General features: G+C 46.9%; 1 protein-coding gene across 1 annotated transcript; it reads right to left on the bottom strand.

The window, feature by feature from the left end:
• LOC311137879 (sodium- and chloride-dependent neutral and basic amino acid transporter B(0+)-like) lies at positions 1-16,072 on the bottom strand (the record flags this gene model as incomplete). The annotated part of the gene is made up of 15 exons (XM_084172486.1): positions 1-162; positions 350-517; positions 711-820; positions 3,630-3,729; positions 3,868-3,986; positions 4,073-4,198; positions 4,279-4,371; positions 4,533-4,668; positions 5,417-5,557; positions 5,662-5,794; positions 6,297-6,435; positions 6,691-6,852; positions 15,009-15,140; positions 15,412-15,586; positions 16,010-16,072. The coding sequence occupies 15 exons, from the start codon at positions 16,070-16,072 to the stop codon at positions 1-3; spliced, it is 1,959 nt and encodes a 652-aa protein (XP_084028612.1).
• Between the last annotated feature and the right edge of the window lie 417 nt (positions 16,073-16,489).

Here is a 16,489-nt window from a genome sequence, read left to right on the forward strand (position 1 = left end):
TTAGAGGCGTGTGAGGTTGTTGGGGATGATGTAAACATTGTTGTCTGGCAGGTGGACAGAGTTCTTCCTGTAGTACCATCGTCCATCTGCATAACCCTCTCCCCAGTGGACCTCCAGGTACGGACCCCAACTCTCCACAGGAGAACACACAGCACACAGACGCTGCAGACAGAGACACATTCATGTAACTTTAATGGATTCACATACACTGCAGACACTTGGAGACACACAGACAGATACTTCAGACGCTAGATCCTAAAAAAGGATTCTGACAATTGCAGGAGAAGTTCCAAACACTCTCAGAAGTCCAAAGGAGCCACATCTCTGCCACCCACAAACACACACCCACCTGCCAAGGGTTTCCTTGGGAGGTGAGTATTTTCCAGATAGCGAGGAGGGGGATCCAGATGAGACAGAAGGCGATCATACACCATCCTAGAGCCACCCCCCACGCAGGGTACTGCACCGTACCGTAGGACGGGGGACGGAACGTCAACAACGACCACACCAGGATCACCTACACATCAACAACAACAACATACACACACACACACACACACACACACAGGCGTTAGAGAGTGTGCTTACGTCTGTTAGAGAAACAAAGGGGTTAGAGAAATGAGGACCATTGAACAGAGAGCCAGGTAGGATAGAATCTAAGTTCTAAAGAGGAAGACAGAGACAGAGAGGCAGAGAGAGAGAGAACTCACAATGATGATGGCGGGAGAGATGAAGAACCAACATGCTCTCCACCACAGCCAGAAGAGAAAGCTCCTCGTCCCAATCATCATCTCTATGTCCTTAATGAAACGGTTTCCTCCTACACACATACACGTAATACATGTCATAGAATAGGTAACTGCCAACTAAAAAGGAAACACCAACATAAGGGGCGGCAGGTAGCCTAGTGGTTAAGAGCGTTGTGCCAGTAACCGAAAGGTGGCTGGTTCTAATCCCTGAGCCGACTAGGTGAAAAAGCTGTCGATGTGCCCTTGAGCAAGGCACTTAACCCTAATTGCTCCTGTAAGTCGCTCTGGATAAGAGCGTCTGCTAAATGACTAAAATGTAAATAAGGTGTCTTAAATCCAATGTTATTTGTCATGTAATTTGTAGACTAACAGGGGAAATACTAACAGGTTATTTTCCAACAACGCAGAGTTAAAGATAAACATAAAACCATTAAAATAGTGACAAGAAGAATAAATACACAGTGAATAGCAATAACATGGCTATATACAGGGAGAACCAGTACCAAGTCGATGTGCAATGGTACGAGGTAATTGAGGTAGCTATGTTTATATAGTAGGGGTAAAGTGACTATGCAACAGGATAGATAATAGAAAGTAGCAGTGTGTGTGAAAGTGTATGCCCCACCAACATTCGAAAACTATACAGAAAGCCCTTAAATTATTGAAATAATTAAATTTAGTCGATGATGATAGAATAGTCAAATTAACTGATAACTGACACAGACATGGTGGCATAGCAGGAAGATCTGAGTTCAAGTCCCAGGTGAGGACATGTTGAATAAGTGTACATGCACAATGTAATCATGTGTGTTAAATATGTAAATTTAAAATCAATGTGTGTGATTGTCCCTAAACTTGCCAACAGACAAAAAGAGCTGTGAACGGATCAGTGGTTCACCAATCAGGGCCTTGATGGGCTTGGCAACAGTAACAAGGCGTGATGCGTAGTGAAACATTTTGGAGAACGTTTCCTTGGGACCATCAGGCGACGTCCGGACAACTGATACACAGAAAAGTTTTTCCAACATTCCCATGAAACGCATCTAGAACACTAATATTGTATAATCTGAAAACATGGCAACCATGTTCTGTGTATGTTTGGTGGGACATTTATGGAATATTCTCCTAACCCTCAGAAAACTGGACACATGAATGTTCTTGCAACTTCCCATAAAACGTGTCTAGAACATGAATGTTGTATATTCTGAGAACATTATAACCACATTCTAGATCATTTCTGTTTGGCATTAAGGGAATATTCTCCTAACTTTAACACCTAAACATGCTAAAAAGGTCCTCAGAAGGTTTGTGCTAACGTAGATAGAATGTTCCCCTAACAAAGGAAAAACTGGACACTCAAACATTAGGGGAACATTGTGTGTAGCATATATATATATATATATATATATATATATATATTGACCTCTTCCTAGAATTGTTAGCTGGGAATGCAGGTAGTCTGGTAGCCATTTGATAAGCTATTTAGCAGTCTTGTTTAGCAGTCTTATGGCTTGCGGGTAGAAGCTGTTCAGGGTCCTATTGGTTCGAGAATTGGTGGGTCCAGGGCGTCTAGGATGATTGTGTTGATGTGAGCCATGACCAGCCTTTCAAAGCATTTCATGGCTATAGATGTGACTGCTACGGGGTGATAGTCATTTAGGCACGTTACCTTGGCGTTCTTGGGCACAGGGACTTTGGTGGTCTACTTGAAACAAGTTGGTGTAACAGTGAAGACACTTATAATAATATTTTATCCAAAGCGACTTACAGTCATGCGTGCATACATTTTTGTGGATGGGTGGTCCCGGGGATCGAACCCACTACCTTGGCGTTACAAGCGCCGTGCTCTACCAGCTGAGCTACAGAGGACCACTTGCAAGCTGGTCAGCGTATGCTCTGAGTACGTGTCCTTGTTTACCGTCTGGCTCTGCAGCCTTGCAAATGTTACCCTATTAAAGGTTTTACTCACATCAGCAACGGAGAGTGAGATCACACAGTCGTCCAGAACAGCTGGTGCTCTCATGCATGGTTCAGTGTTGCTTGCATAGAAGGCATTTAGCTCTTCCTGTGGGCTTGTGTCGCTGGGCTGCTCGGCGTTGGGCCACCACGAGCCAGAACAGCTTCAATGCACCTTGGCATAGATTCTACAAGTGTCTGGAACTCTGTTGGAGGGATGTGACACCAATCTTCCACGATAAATCCCATAATTTGATGTTTTGTTGATGGTGGTGGAAAACGCTGTCTCAGGCGCTTCTCCAGAATCTCCCATAAGTGTTCAATAGGGTTGAGATCTGGTGACTGAGACGGCCATGGCATATGGTTTAAATATTTCATGCTCATCAAATCATTCAGTGACCACTTGTGCTCTGCGGATGGGGGCATTGTCATCCTATAGGGACATAGCCATGGTAGCAAAAATAATGGCCAAAATAATGGCCTGCCCAGCATTGTTATACATGACCCTAAGCATGATGGGATGTTAATTGCTTAATTAGCTCAGGAACCACACCTGTGTGGAAGCACCTGCTTTCAATATAATTTGTATCCCTTATTTACTGAAGTGTTTCTATTATTTTGTAGTTACCTGTACAGATGTAGGATCTTAATTTGATCACTCTTTTGTTGCTGAGAATTTTCCTGCACAGCAGGAAATGCAAACTTGTAGTGTATTCGAGGTTTAAAAAGGCTTCTAATTCCCACTTTAAAATGTCAGACTTGATTTTCCCTAACAAAAAAATTATTAATACCTACATAAGACTTCCCATTCATTACAATCCACATAATAATTCACTTTTCCTGTTGCTGCAGGATTATTTTCCTGCTTTAGCAAACTGGCTCAAATTAAGATCCTACATCTGTATGTAGCATATTTCAATTTACCGTAGATGTAGAAGACTCCAATGAGCTCCAGCAGAGCAGCGATCAGTAGAACAAAGCCAGCACAGAACTGATCCATCAGAGTCACCCAGTATATCCCTGCCTGGAGAGACACACACACAGTTATCACACACACAAATACACACACATAAAGCATGAATTAATTTGCACAAAATGGTCAACAGCGAAGGAAATTGTGGTATCTAAGGACTTCCTTCTGTCACGGTAACTAAGGACCTACCTGGGTTACGCACGGCAGGCCAAGCAGGAAGAGGATGGCACAGGTAGCCACAAGGATGATGGAGTTTTTTGATTTGAAGGTTTCAGGGAAGGCGTCCTGTAGGCAGGTGGAGATGACCTCTGAGGGAACAGAGGTCAAGAGTCAGAGGTCAGGGGTCATTGTCTAGTTCTAGTTAGTAGTGTGTGTATGTGTGTCTGTGACTGACCTATGCCAGCGAACTGCGAGTCGAGTCCGAGTGTGAGCAGCATGAAGAAGAAGAGGATGGACCAGAGAGGAGAGATGGGAAGCTTGGACAGGGCATCAGGGTATGCAATAAATGCTAGGCCAAAACCTACACACACACACTGTTAGTTTGTTAGGTGGTTATCGTGTCAGGTAAAGCTGAATACAGTACAGTGGTGTACTACTGACCTGCCTGGGCAACCTCTGATACAGGCTTTCCGTAGACATGAGCCATGTGACCTAGGATGGAGAAGATGGCGAAGCCTGCAAACACACTGGTACCTATACAGTGACATTAAGAAGGATCAAACACACTGGTACTGGAACACAATGAAAGAACTGGAACAGTGTTCTTCAATGTATATTTCCTAGTTTCTATGATGCAATTAGCTTCGGTCTGGTGTGTGTGTGTTTTGTGTGTGTGTTTTGTGAGTGTCCCGTACCACAGTTGGTGAGGCAGACGATCAGCGCATCCTTGAACACATTGTTGTGGAACTTGTTATAAGAGGACAAGGCTGTGACTCCACCCCACGCTATCGACAGCGAATAGAAAATCTGTGTCGCTGCATCCCTCCACACCTGCCACAGACACAGGCACAAGCACAGAAGGCACAGTCAGCCTCAGTAACTTTCAACAGCAATCAATTATGCATTTTGAGTGAACCATCTCTTTGCTACAAGGTATCAGAGTTTGACTTTGAAATTTGATGTTTGTTCACGTTTTTCCAAACGTCTAAGGGTGAAGTCAAGGTAAACAACGGTTTTTGATATTTAAGTTGAGACACTGTTACATAACTCCACAAAAGTGAAACCGAAAACACTTGTGTTTCGTGTCTCGTTAAGGGATAAGGTTTGGGCATAGGGTTAAAATAGGGTTAAGTTTAGGAATTAATTCAGAGTGGTTAAGGGTTAAAGTTTGGGAAAGGCTTAAAACAAAACATTGAATTGTCTAACACTGGGATTGGACATTCAACCTTTGGCACTGGAGCATGGCTTATACGCACATCCATGTCCACAACAACCTAGCAAGCTGCCAGCCTACTTGAATGTAATAGTGCTCACCGTTGCCCCTAGTGGACTGTTTTGAAGACAATCCCAGACGTTCTTGGGACCTGGATGGACGTCTAACTTCGACTTCAAACTGGAGCGATCGCCCTGCTCTTTGTGCAACATAACTAACTGGTAAACTAATACTGCCTCTCCATCTGATCAGTGGCAGATATGGTGAGAGGAACCCTGACCTAGTGGGGTTAAAGGGTAGTGGTTTGATCCTGAGAAGAGATGAGGTGAAAGGTCAAAGGTGAAAGGTGAGAGGTTAGTCCCTGACCTCTGCCTCTCCCAGTTTGGTGAGGTTGGACTGGGAGCCGATATAGAACTCGATACCGTCTCTGGCACCTTCTAGTGTCACTCCACGGATCAGCAGAAGCAGCAAGACCACATAGGGAAATGTAGCGGTGAAATACACAACCTGGTGACAGACACACAAACAATTATTAGACACACAACATACACAAACACATCAGAAAGACAGGACCAACTCACACACACAAAATGGATCTGGGTCATACTGACCTTTCCTGAGGACTTGATGCCTTTGTATAGGGCAGCGGCGATAAGCAGCCATCCCAGCAGCAGGCAGAGAGCCAGATGCCAGACCACCGGACCAGTCTCATCCAGACTACTAGACCTTTGTAAGGCCACCAGGCTGGGGAGGGACACACAGACAGATAGACCATCTTACCGACTGGATATATTGTAAAAATTCATGAAAACTAAAATGTGCTTTTTGGTCTTGATTTAACCCTCCCGTTGTCCTAGGGTCAAAATGACCCGCCACTGTGTTGAACCAACTTTATTTAATTTTTATATTTTTTGGATCATTTGTGAGAAGGAGGCAGTGATACTTTCTTTAAAGTAGGGTTAAGGTTAAGGTTAGGCCTTAGGGTTAGCAGTGTGGTTAAGGTTAGGGTTAAGGTATAAAATCTAATTTTATGACTTTGTGGCTGTGCCAGCTATTGACCACTCTGTAGAGCTGCCTCCAGAACAATATTAATGGTGAAAAACGCTAACCTGTCTTACAGACAGGCTCAGTTTACACACCTCATTACAGACAACCTGGCATTCAACACAACCTGCGCTACCACTGAAGTATTTTCGACTGCGAGCAAAAATGAAATAGAATTGTGGTGTGTGGGTGTGTTACTCACTCCCAGTACTGTTCGCTGGGACTCTGTACTGGAATGCTGACTATGTTTCCCTCTGGGCAGGTCCCATTCTCCCACACCGTCATGTTGGCTGTAAGTACTGGCACACTCCAGTTGGAAGCTGTTGTAACGTTGCACACTTCTGTAAAGGTCAGAAGTCATTAGTCAAAGTGGCAGAGTTACTGGGCACTCTTTTCTGGTTCACCTGGGTCATGTTCATTAAAGCACACAATGGAACATGTTTCTATATGTTTAGCAACGTAAAATTAAAAATATTGGACAAGGTCCAGGTTTTCTTCTGTTTGGAGCCTAATTAACACAACAGAAGAGTAAAAGCTGCACAACATGGAAACTTCCCTACATCTTTAGATGTGATGCTACATTATAAAACAGGTACCTCTAGGAGTGAGGCTACAGTTGCTGTTGGACCAGTAGAAACAGTCGCTCCATGGCAGAGGGGACTGGAAGGATGCAAACATGTAGTAGAGACTGTAGGCAATGATGACGTTATAGTAGATGCCTACTAACGTACTGACCAAAACCATGGCTACACCCACACCTGGAGAGGAGAGGGAGAAGAGGTAGAGGGGAAAGGTTTACACGGAACTACCATTTGTTTTTTATCAAGGAGGATTCTTCAATATTTGAATCTGAATTTCACTTCACTTCACTTCCTGCAGAGATTGAATTGAGGTGAATTGTCCCTATCCATGATAGCAAAGTCACTTCATTGACAAGACATGCAGGTCTGTCACGCCCTGACTCTGGGGACTCTCATTTGTTGAGTCAGGGTGTGATTTTCTATGTTGTCTAGATCTATGTTAGCCGGTGTGGTTCCCAATCAGAGGCAGCTGTCGCTCGTTGTCTCTGATTGGGGACAATACTTAGGCAGCCTATTGGCACTAGTGGGTTGTGGGATCTTGTTCCGGTTAAGGTATGTTGTGTTGTGCTGCCTTGGACTTCACGTTTCGTCGGTTTGTTGTTTTGTCGGTTGTTTATTCATTTAAATAAACATGTACGTATATCATGCTGCGCCTTGGTCCGTCCCGTCTGTAAACGAACGTGACAGGGTCTCTGAAGTTTCATATTTATCACATACTGATTCAGCCAAACAGCTAGAACCAGAGATTCCTGGTGTACTGGTCAACCTGTCATGTTGTAGTTCCTTTTCTTAAGATTTATCTAAACAAGGAAGTTCCACTGAGGTAAACATTCTCTATTCCAAGGAAGACCTGACAGAGTATATGATAAGAAGTATGATAAGTGTGTCATTGATCCACCACAGTACACGCTAGAATAACTGCAGTGGCAATGAAAATAAATAATAGGTGAGTCACAAACAAGTATGACTGTGCCGCTGTGGGTGAAAATCCAGCAATTGAACAAAGAAGAAATTAGGAATATATGTATAATTATTTAACTACAGGTACTGTAGATGTGAGTGAAATATCTATAAGTAGCAGTAGATGTCACACCCTGGCTCTGGGACTCTATTTGTTGAGCCAGGGTGTGTTTATTCTATGTGTTATATTTCTATGTTGGGGGTTCTAGTTTGTCTATTTCTATGTTGGCCTGAGTGACTCCCAATCAGAGGCAACGAGTGTCAGCTGTTGGCTGGTTGTCTCTGATTGGGAGCCATATTTAAACTGTCTGTTTCCCCTTTGTGTTTGTGGGTTCTTGTTCGGTGTTGGTCATTGTTACCGTGGACTTCACGAGTCGTTTCTTGTTTTGTTTATTGTTGTATATTATCACTAAAGATAATAAAGTTAACCATGTTCGTTCAACACGCTGCGCATTGGTCTCTCCCTGACGATCGTGACAGAAGAACCCACCAAGTAAGGACCAAGCAGCGTGTCCAGGAGCAGAACTTGGACTGGACATGGGAGGAAGCGCCGGGAAAGGCCCTGGCGAAAGAGGAGCAGCGGCGTCAGCAGTGTCAACGTCGGACAGGCGAGAGGCAACCCCAGAAAATTTTTAGGGGGGGGCACACGGCATGGACGACGGGGCTGACGGAGGCAGAAAAGGGGCGGATTCAGAAGGCCACCAGGTTACGGGGGCCACTGGTCAAAGCAGGGAGGGAAGGTGTAGAGGCACGGCGAGAGGTACTGGGGTGTGTTACCAGTCCGGTCCGGCCCATTCCAGATCCCGAGGTAGAGCCAGTGGTGTGTGTCCCCAGTACGGTCCGGCCTGTTCCGGCCCCTCGCACCAAGTGTACGGTGCACGTCGCCAGCCTGGTCCGGCCTGTCCCTGCTCCTCGCACCAAGCCTACGGTATGCGTCGCCAGCCCGGTCCGGCCTGTCCCTGCTCCACGCACCAAGCCTACGGGGTGCGTCGTCAGCCCAGTCCGGCCTGTTCCTGCTCCACGCACCAAGCCTACGGTGTGCGTCGCCAGCCCAGTCCGGCCTGTTCCTGCTCCACGCACCAAGCCTACGGGGTGCGTCGTCAGCCCAGTCCGGCCTGTTCCTGCTCCACGCACCAAGCCTACGGTGTGCGTCGCCAGCCCAGTCCGGCCTGTCCCTGCTCCACGCACCAAGTCTACGGTGCGCGTCGCCAGCCCGGCCCGGCCTGTTCCTGCCACTCGCACCAAGTCTACGGTGCGCGTCGCCAGCCCGGCCCGGCCTGTTCCTGCCACTCGCACCAAGTATACGGTGCGCGTCGCCAGCCCGGCCCGGCCTGTTCCTGCCACTCGCACCAAGCCTACGGTGTGCGTCGCCAGCCCGGCCCGGCCTGTTCCTGCCCCTCGCACCAAGCCTACGGTGTGCGTCGCCAGCCCGGCCCGGCCTGTTCCTGCCCCTCGCACCAAGCCTACGGTGTGCGTCGCCGGCCCGGCCTGTTCCTGCCACTCGCACCAAGTCTATGGTGTGCGTCGCCAGCCCGGCCCGGCCTGTTCCTGCCACTCGCACCAAGCCTACGGTGCGCGTCGCCAGCCCGGCCCGGCCTGTTCCTGCCACTCGCACCAAGCCAGGGGTGCGAGTCGTCAGCCTGGTCCAGCCTGTTCCTGCTACTCGCACCAAGCCAGGGGTGTGAGTCGTCAGTCCGGTGAGGCCCGTTCCTGCTACTCGCACCAAGCCAGGGGTGCGAGTCGTCAGTCCGGTGAGGCCCGTTCCGGCTCCACGCACCAAGCCAGGGGTGCGAATCGTCAGTCCGGTGAGGCCCGTTCCGGCTCCACGCACCAAGCCAGGGGTGCGAGTCATCAGTCCGGTGAGGCCCGTTCCGGCTCCACGCACCAAGCTAGGGGTGCGCATCGTCAGCCCGGTCCGGCCCGTTGCTGCTCCACGCACCAAGCCAGGGGTGCGCATCGTCAGCCCGGTCCGGTCAGTTCCTGCCTCACGCACCAAGCCAGGGGTGCGCATCGTCAGTCCGGCACAACCCGTGCCTGGGTCATCGGTGCCAAATCAGGTACCGCTCAACTGCTCCACAACGGAGCTGAAGCTAGCCGCTCCTGCTACGTCCAGGTCAGCTCCAGCCAGCGGGGCCAGACCGGACCAGGGGCGCTATGGGGGGTTTATTGGAGGGTGGTGGGCAAGGCCGGAGCCAGAACCGCCGCCGAGGAGGTATGCCCACCCAGCCCTCCCCTGTTTTGCTCTTATTGAGGCGCGGTCGCAGTCCGCGCCTTTGGGGGGGGTACTGTCACACCCTGGCTCTGGGACTCTATTTGTTGAGCCAGGGTGTGTTTATTCTATGTGTTATATTTCTATGTTGGGGGTTCTAGTTTGTCTATTTCTATGTTGGCCTGAGTGACTCCCAATCAGAGGCAACGAGTGTCAGCTGTTGGCTGGTTGTCTCTGATTGGGAGCCATATTTAAACTGTCTGTTTTCCCTTTGTGTTTGTGGGTTCTTGTTCGGTGTTGGTCATTGTTACCATGGACTTCACGAGTCGTTTCTTGTTTTGTTTATTGTTGTATATTATCACTAAAGATAATAAAGTTAACCATGTTCGTTCAACACGCTGCGCATTGGTCTCTCCCTGACGATCGTGACAGTAGAAGTATTGTTGTCTGTTAGTTTACTCCAATTAGGGTAGGGATGGTAGGGAAAGAAGTGTAGAAAATAAATAAAATAAGGGGATTAGAAATGATGCAAACAATTCAGTTGAAACAAATCCCCCCCCAAACAAAAAGTATGACTAAGAAACTGCTTACATGTACACCCTAGACCAGTGTTTTTTTTTGTTGACCTGGTTCTGGGGACCCAAAGGGGTGTACGTTTTTGTTTGCACATTTTTGTTGTCCTTGGGCAGAAAGTGGATGTTTCTGTTTTTCAGGGCTACTGTCACACCCTGATCTGTTTCAACTGTTTTGTGATTGTCTCCAACCCCCACCAGGTGTCTCCCATTACCTCATGTGTATTTATACCTGCGTATTCTGTTTGTCTGTTGCCAGTTTGGCTTGTCCCGTCAAGTCCTACCAGCGTGTTCCTGTGTGCTAGTTTTTGCTTTTTCTAATCTTCCCAGTTCTGACCTTTCTGCCTGTCCTGACCCTGATCCTGCCTGCCTGCCGTCCTGTACCTGCCTGACTCTGATTTGGATTACAACTCTTTGCCTAGCTTGAGCTACCGATTGCCTGCCCCTTGTGCTGTAATACACTCTGAGACTCGTACTATCCGCCTCCTGTGTCTGCATCTGGGTCTTAACCTGAGCAGGGATACCTACAGTATTTTCAACCTAACTTCCATTTCCCCTGAAAAATGGTTGGGACTCGGCTTAGGTGTCTTTCTACGCCTGCTACGTTAGGTTAGGGGTCCCCAGGACCAGGATTGGGAAACACTACAGTAGACAGTAAATATATAAAAACAATAGCAATAGAATGATTTATAGTGAGTAACTCCAATACTGAGTAACGTCTTTACCATGAGTCAATAAAAGTGCAATCTGTGTTCTGGCTCATAAAGCAGCTACATGTAACTGCCAGAATAAAGGAAACACAAAGTGTCTTAAACGATCCGCCAGAACAGCTTTAATGAACCTTGGCATAGATTCTACAAGTGTCTGAAACTGTTTTGTTGATGGTGGTGGAAAACGCAGTATCAGCCGCCGCTCCAGAATCTCCCATAAGTGGTCAGTTGGGTTGAGATCTGGTGACTGAGACACACACACCCTTTAAACCCCCTATGCTCCTTTGGGACCCCTCTTTCAAAATCACTGAGATCAAGTTTTAATGTCACCTGCACAAGCACAGTGAAATGCCTTTCTTGCAAGCTCTATACCCAACAATCAATAACAATGTAATACTAAAAACAATATAAGGTAGAACAAAAACACACAAGAAATAAAAATAAGAAGAACATGAGAAAGTAAGTAAGCATACTATATACAGCATCTGTCAGTTCCAGTACCATGTTGACAATGTGCAGGGATACTGGAGTGATAGAGGTAGATATGTACACTGCTCAAAAAATAAAGGGAACACTTAAACAACACAATGTAACTCCAAGTCAATCACACTTCTGTGAAATCAAACTGTCCACTTAGGAAGCAACACTGATTGACAATAAATTTCACATGCTGTTGTGCAAATGGAATAGACAACAGGTGGAAATTATAGGCAATTAGCAAGACACCCCCAATAAAGGACTGGTTTTGCAGGTGGTGACCACAGACCACTTCTCAGTTCCTATGCTTCCTGGCTGATGTTTTGGTCACTTTTGAATGCTGGCGGTGCTTTCACTCTAGTGGTAGCATGAGACGGAGTCTACAACCCACACAAGTGGCTCAGGTAGTGCAGCTCATCCAGGATGGTACATCAATGCGAGCTGTGGCAAGAAGGTTTGCTGTGTCTGTCAGCGTAGTGTCCAGAGCATGGAGGCGCTACCAGGAGACAGGCCAGTACATTAGGAGACGTGGAGGAGGCCGTAGGAGGGCAACAACCCAGCAGCAGGACTGCTACCTCCGCCTTTGTGCAAGGAGGAGCAGGAGGAGCACTGCCAGAGCCCTGCAAAATTACCTCCAGCAGGCCACAAATGTGCATGTGTCTGCTCTAACGGTCAGAAACAGACTCCATGAGGGTGGTATGAGGGCCCAACGTCCACAGGTGGGGGTTGTGCTTACAGCCCAACACTGTGCAGGACGTTTGGCATTTGCTAGAGAACACCAAGATTGGCAAATTCGCCACTGGCGCCCTGTGCTCTTCACAGATGAAAGCAGGTTCACACTGAGCACATGTGACAGACGTGACAGAGTCTGGAGACGCTGTGGAGAACGTTCTGCTGCCTGCAACATCCTCCAGCATGACCGGTTTGGCGGTGGGTCAGTCATGGTGTGGGGTGGCATTTCTTTGGGGGGCCGCACAGCCCTCCATGTGCTCGCCAGAGGTAGCCTGACTGCCATTAGGTACAGAGATGAGATCCTCAGACCCCTTGTGAGACCATATGCTGGTGCGGTTGGCCCTGGGTTCCTCATAATGCAAGACAATGCTAGACCTCATGTGGCTGGTGTGTGTCAGCAGTTCCTGCAAGAGGAAGGCATTGATGCTATGGACTGGCCCGCCCATTCCCCAGACCTGAATCCAATTGAGCACATCTGGGACATCATGTCTCGCTCCATCCACCAACGCCACGTTGCACCACAGACTGTCCAGGAGTTGGCGGATGCTTTAGTCCAGGTCTGGGAGGAGATCCCTCAGGAGACCATCCGCCACCTGATCAGGAGCATGCCCAGGCGTTGTAGGGAGGTCATACAGGCACGTGGAGGCCACACACACTACTGAGCCTCATTTTGACTTGTTTTAAGGACATCAAAGTTGGATCAGCCTGTAGTGTGGTTTTCCACTTGAATTTTGAGGGTGACTCCAAATCCAGACCTCCATGGGTTGATACATTTGATTTCCATTGATAATTTTTGTGTGATTTTGTTGTCAGCACATTCAACTATGTAAAGAAAAAAGTATTTAATAAGATTATTTAATTCATTCAGATCTAGGATGTGTTATTTTAGTTTTCCCTTTATTTTTTTGAGCAGTGTATATGGGTAAGATGGCTAGGCATCAGGATACATGATAAACAGAGTAGCAGCAGCATATATGATGATTGTTTGTGAGTGGGTGTGTGTGTGTGTAGAGTCAGTATAAATGTATGTGCATATTATATGTGTGTGAGCAAATTGTGAAGTGAGTGTTTGTGTGTGTGTTGGAGTGTCAGTTGTGTGAGTTTGTAAAGCCCTGTGAGTGTGCATTGACAGTGCAAAAATATAAATAAAATACATTTAGTTAGCTATTTAATTAGCTATTTAGCAATCTTATGGCTTGGGGATAGAAGCTGTTCAGGAGCCTGTTGGCGTCAGACTTTATGCGTTTTGATGCGATTTTCCAGGCCTTTCTTTCACACCGTCTCATATAGAAGTCCTGGATGGCAGGGAGCTCAGCCCCAGTGATGTACTGTGCTGTCCGCACCACCCTCTGTAGCGTCATGCGATCGAGGGCGGTGCTATTGCCATACCAAGCAGTGATGCAGCCAGTTAAGATGTTCTCAATAGTACAGCTGTAGAACTTTGAAGATTTGAGGGCCCATGCCAAACCTTTTTAACCTCCAGAGGGGGAAGACGTGCTGTCGTGCCTTCACAACTGTGTGCGTGTGTGTGGAGCAGTTTAAGTCCTTAGTGATTTGGACACCGAGGAACTTGAAGCTTTCGACCCACTCCACTGCAGCCCCGTCGATGTGGATGGGGGCGTGCTCATGTCGGTCTTGGCGAGCGAAATCACTCAGTCCTCCGGGTCGGTGATCCTCCTGATGTAAGTTTTCCTGCTTGTTTATAGCCTCTTACAGTTCGTTAAGTGCCAGCTTGTTATTTTTCCTGAGGTGGAATGTATACAGCAGTCACGATAACAGCTGAAAACTCCCTCAGGAGGTAGAAGAGTCAGCATTTTACCATCAGGTATTCCAAGATGGGTGAACAATGTGTCGACAATTCCATTGCGCTTGAGTCAGCACACCAGTCGATCTTCTTCTAGCCATGATAGACAAAATAATGGGCAACTGGGCAGTTTTATACATGACCTTAAGCATTAATTGTTTAATTAACTCAGGAACCACACCTGTGTGGAAGCACCTGCTTTTAATATAAATTGTATCCCTCATTTACTCAAGTGTTTACTTTATTTTGGCAGTTTACCTGTAGAGGCCAGTCTGACAGAGTGACCCAGTGATCCACTGAACCTGGGGCTGGGTAAGAAAAGGGATGGCACGCAGCAGCCTTAGGGTTATAGGTTAAACCAGGGGTTGGGTAGATAAATGGACTGGCAACCTTGGAGTTAGGGTTAGCCCTGTGGCTGTACTGATATATCCTCTGAACTCCCACCCATAAAGAGTTACGGTTCAGGTCGTATGGTTAACCATTACTACACTGTTTAAACAAACGTGAGACCAATCTCCCCTAAGGTCAATATGGCTGATCCAGTGGTATAATGGGCTGGCTGCTCACACAAAACTCAAACACAGAGAAAGGTCTGAGTGGTGAAGTGAATAGATGAGCTCCTAGTCTTGGAAAAAACAGTCTTACAGCCAGTCCCAATTCACTCTTTACCCCTCCCCCTTGGCCCTTACCCTTCAATGTTAACAGATCTGAAGGATCTGCTTAGATATAAACAGTATAGTGGTGGAGCTTCCAACAAATTGCGTACACGTTACATATTTGCTAACAATGAAGGGTTAAGGCCAAGAGTAATAGGTAACTGGAGCATGGGCTAAAAGGGTTATAGATACGGCAGTAGGGGTTAGTCTTACCCTGAAATATGGGCAGAGCCCTCCACACATTGACAGGGCCTTGGCTGCAGAACTGACCGAAGGAACTCTCCAGGAAGAACAAAGGGATACCAGCAACAGTTAGCATGATAAAATATGGGATGAGGAAAGCACCTGGAGGGGGGAGAGAGAGAGAGAGAGAGAGAGGGGGAGAGAGAGAGAGGGGTGGCCAGTGGATGGTGGGACTGTGTATGGTCTTAAAACCAATGCAAATACAACAATCTGAACTATGCCTTAAGAACGTTCTGCCATGATTAAGTTTATAAGTTTGATTATAGGGTATTGAGTTCCCATTGTCACTCCTGCACATTAAGCAGGCTTATCTCACTGAGGGAGTATGTGAGTGTCTGTGTGAGTGTGTGTGTGTGTGTGTGTTTCCACTTACCTCCTCCGTTCTTATAGGCCAGGTAGGGGAACCTCCATACGTTCCCCAGACCCACAGCGTAGCCAATCATAGACAACATGTACTCCCTCTTATTGGTCCAGTTCCCCCGGTCAATATTCTCGTCATTGCTTCCCACATGGGAGTCCTGCTGCTGCTTTTCATGGTCATCCTTAACCTGTATGACGGACAGACAGATGGACGGACAGACACAGGGATGTTAATAGTAAGTAAGAGCAGATTTCAATAGCTTAGAAGACAATGGTAGGCCATTGTTCCATACTGGCAACACAATGGAATTAGTCTTTCTTTATTAAGAGTGACAATAGGGGAACATTAGTAGCCGATGCAAGTTGTATGCAATAGAGACAAATCAGTTTGTAACCACATCTACCAATTTGTTATTTGGGCTGTGCAAGTATTGTCTATTCACCAATCACCCTCTTTATATGCTGACTAAAAAAAGTAACCTCATCCCCAGGCTAACAAGATCAATTAAAAGACAGTCATCAGAATGAAGTTGCTTTGGTTGAAATATCATTCCTCCCATCAACCATGATATAATTGACTGCTACACAAACATAGTTGAATGTCATCCTACCGTGTCAGTGGCCGCATGGTTTTTAAATATTTCGTCCGTGAAACTGCACCAATATTTCCTCATTTTGCTGCTGTCACGTTCAGAAGAAGTGATGCGATGAGAAGCGTTTTCTTGGGAGAGACAGGTAGCGCAGGTATTTAAACTCCTGTGTGCCTGAGTGACAGACAGGTCACCAGCGTCTCTCTAGCCAATCACCGCTCTGCTCCCGGCTCTGTTCTCACATCCCAGCTCCCGATGAACCCTATGGCCACGGTTGAAGGTGAGTGAGTAAGGAATGTATTTGGGATTTTCTGTCATCACACTTTTTATCAGTCACCTGAATTACTGGCATACCTAATTATAGCTTGAGTGAAATGCTCGAAACCACGTGTGTGCGTGCATGTGTGTTTCCAAACAGAGAACAAAGACAATGACTGTGTCTACAGTATTTTCTGGGAAATACTTTTTCATTATTTTGTCCTCTCTAAGATATGACTAACT

This window comes from Coregonus lavaretus (assembly GCF_964263955.1).
Source record: "Coregonus lavaretus genome assembly, chromosome: 12".
In the NCBI taxonomy this organism is placed as follows: domain Eukaryota; kingdom Metazoa; phylum Chordata; class Actinopteri; order Salmoniformes; family Salmonidae; genus Coregonus; species Coregonus lavaretus.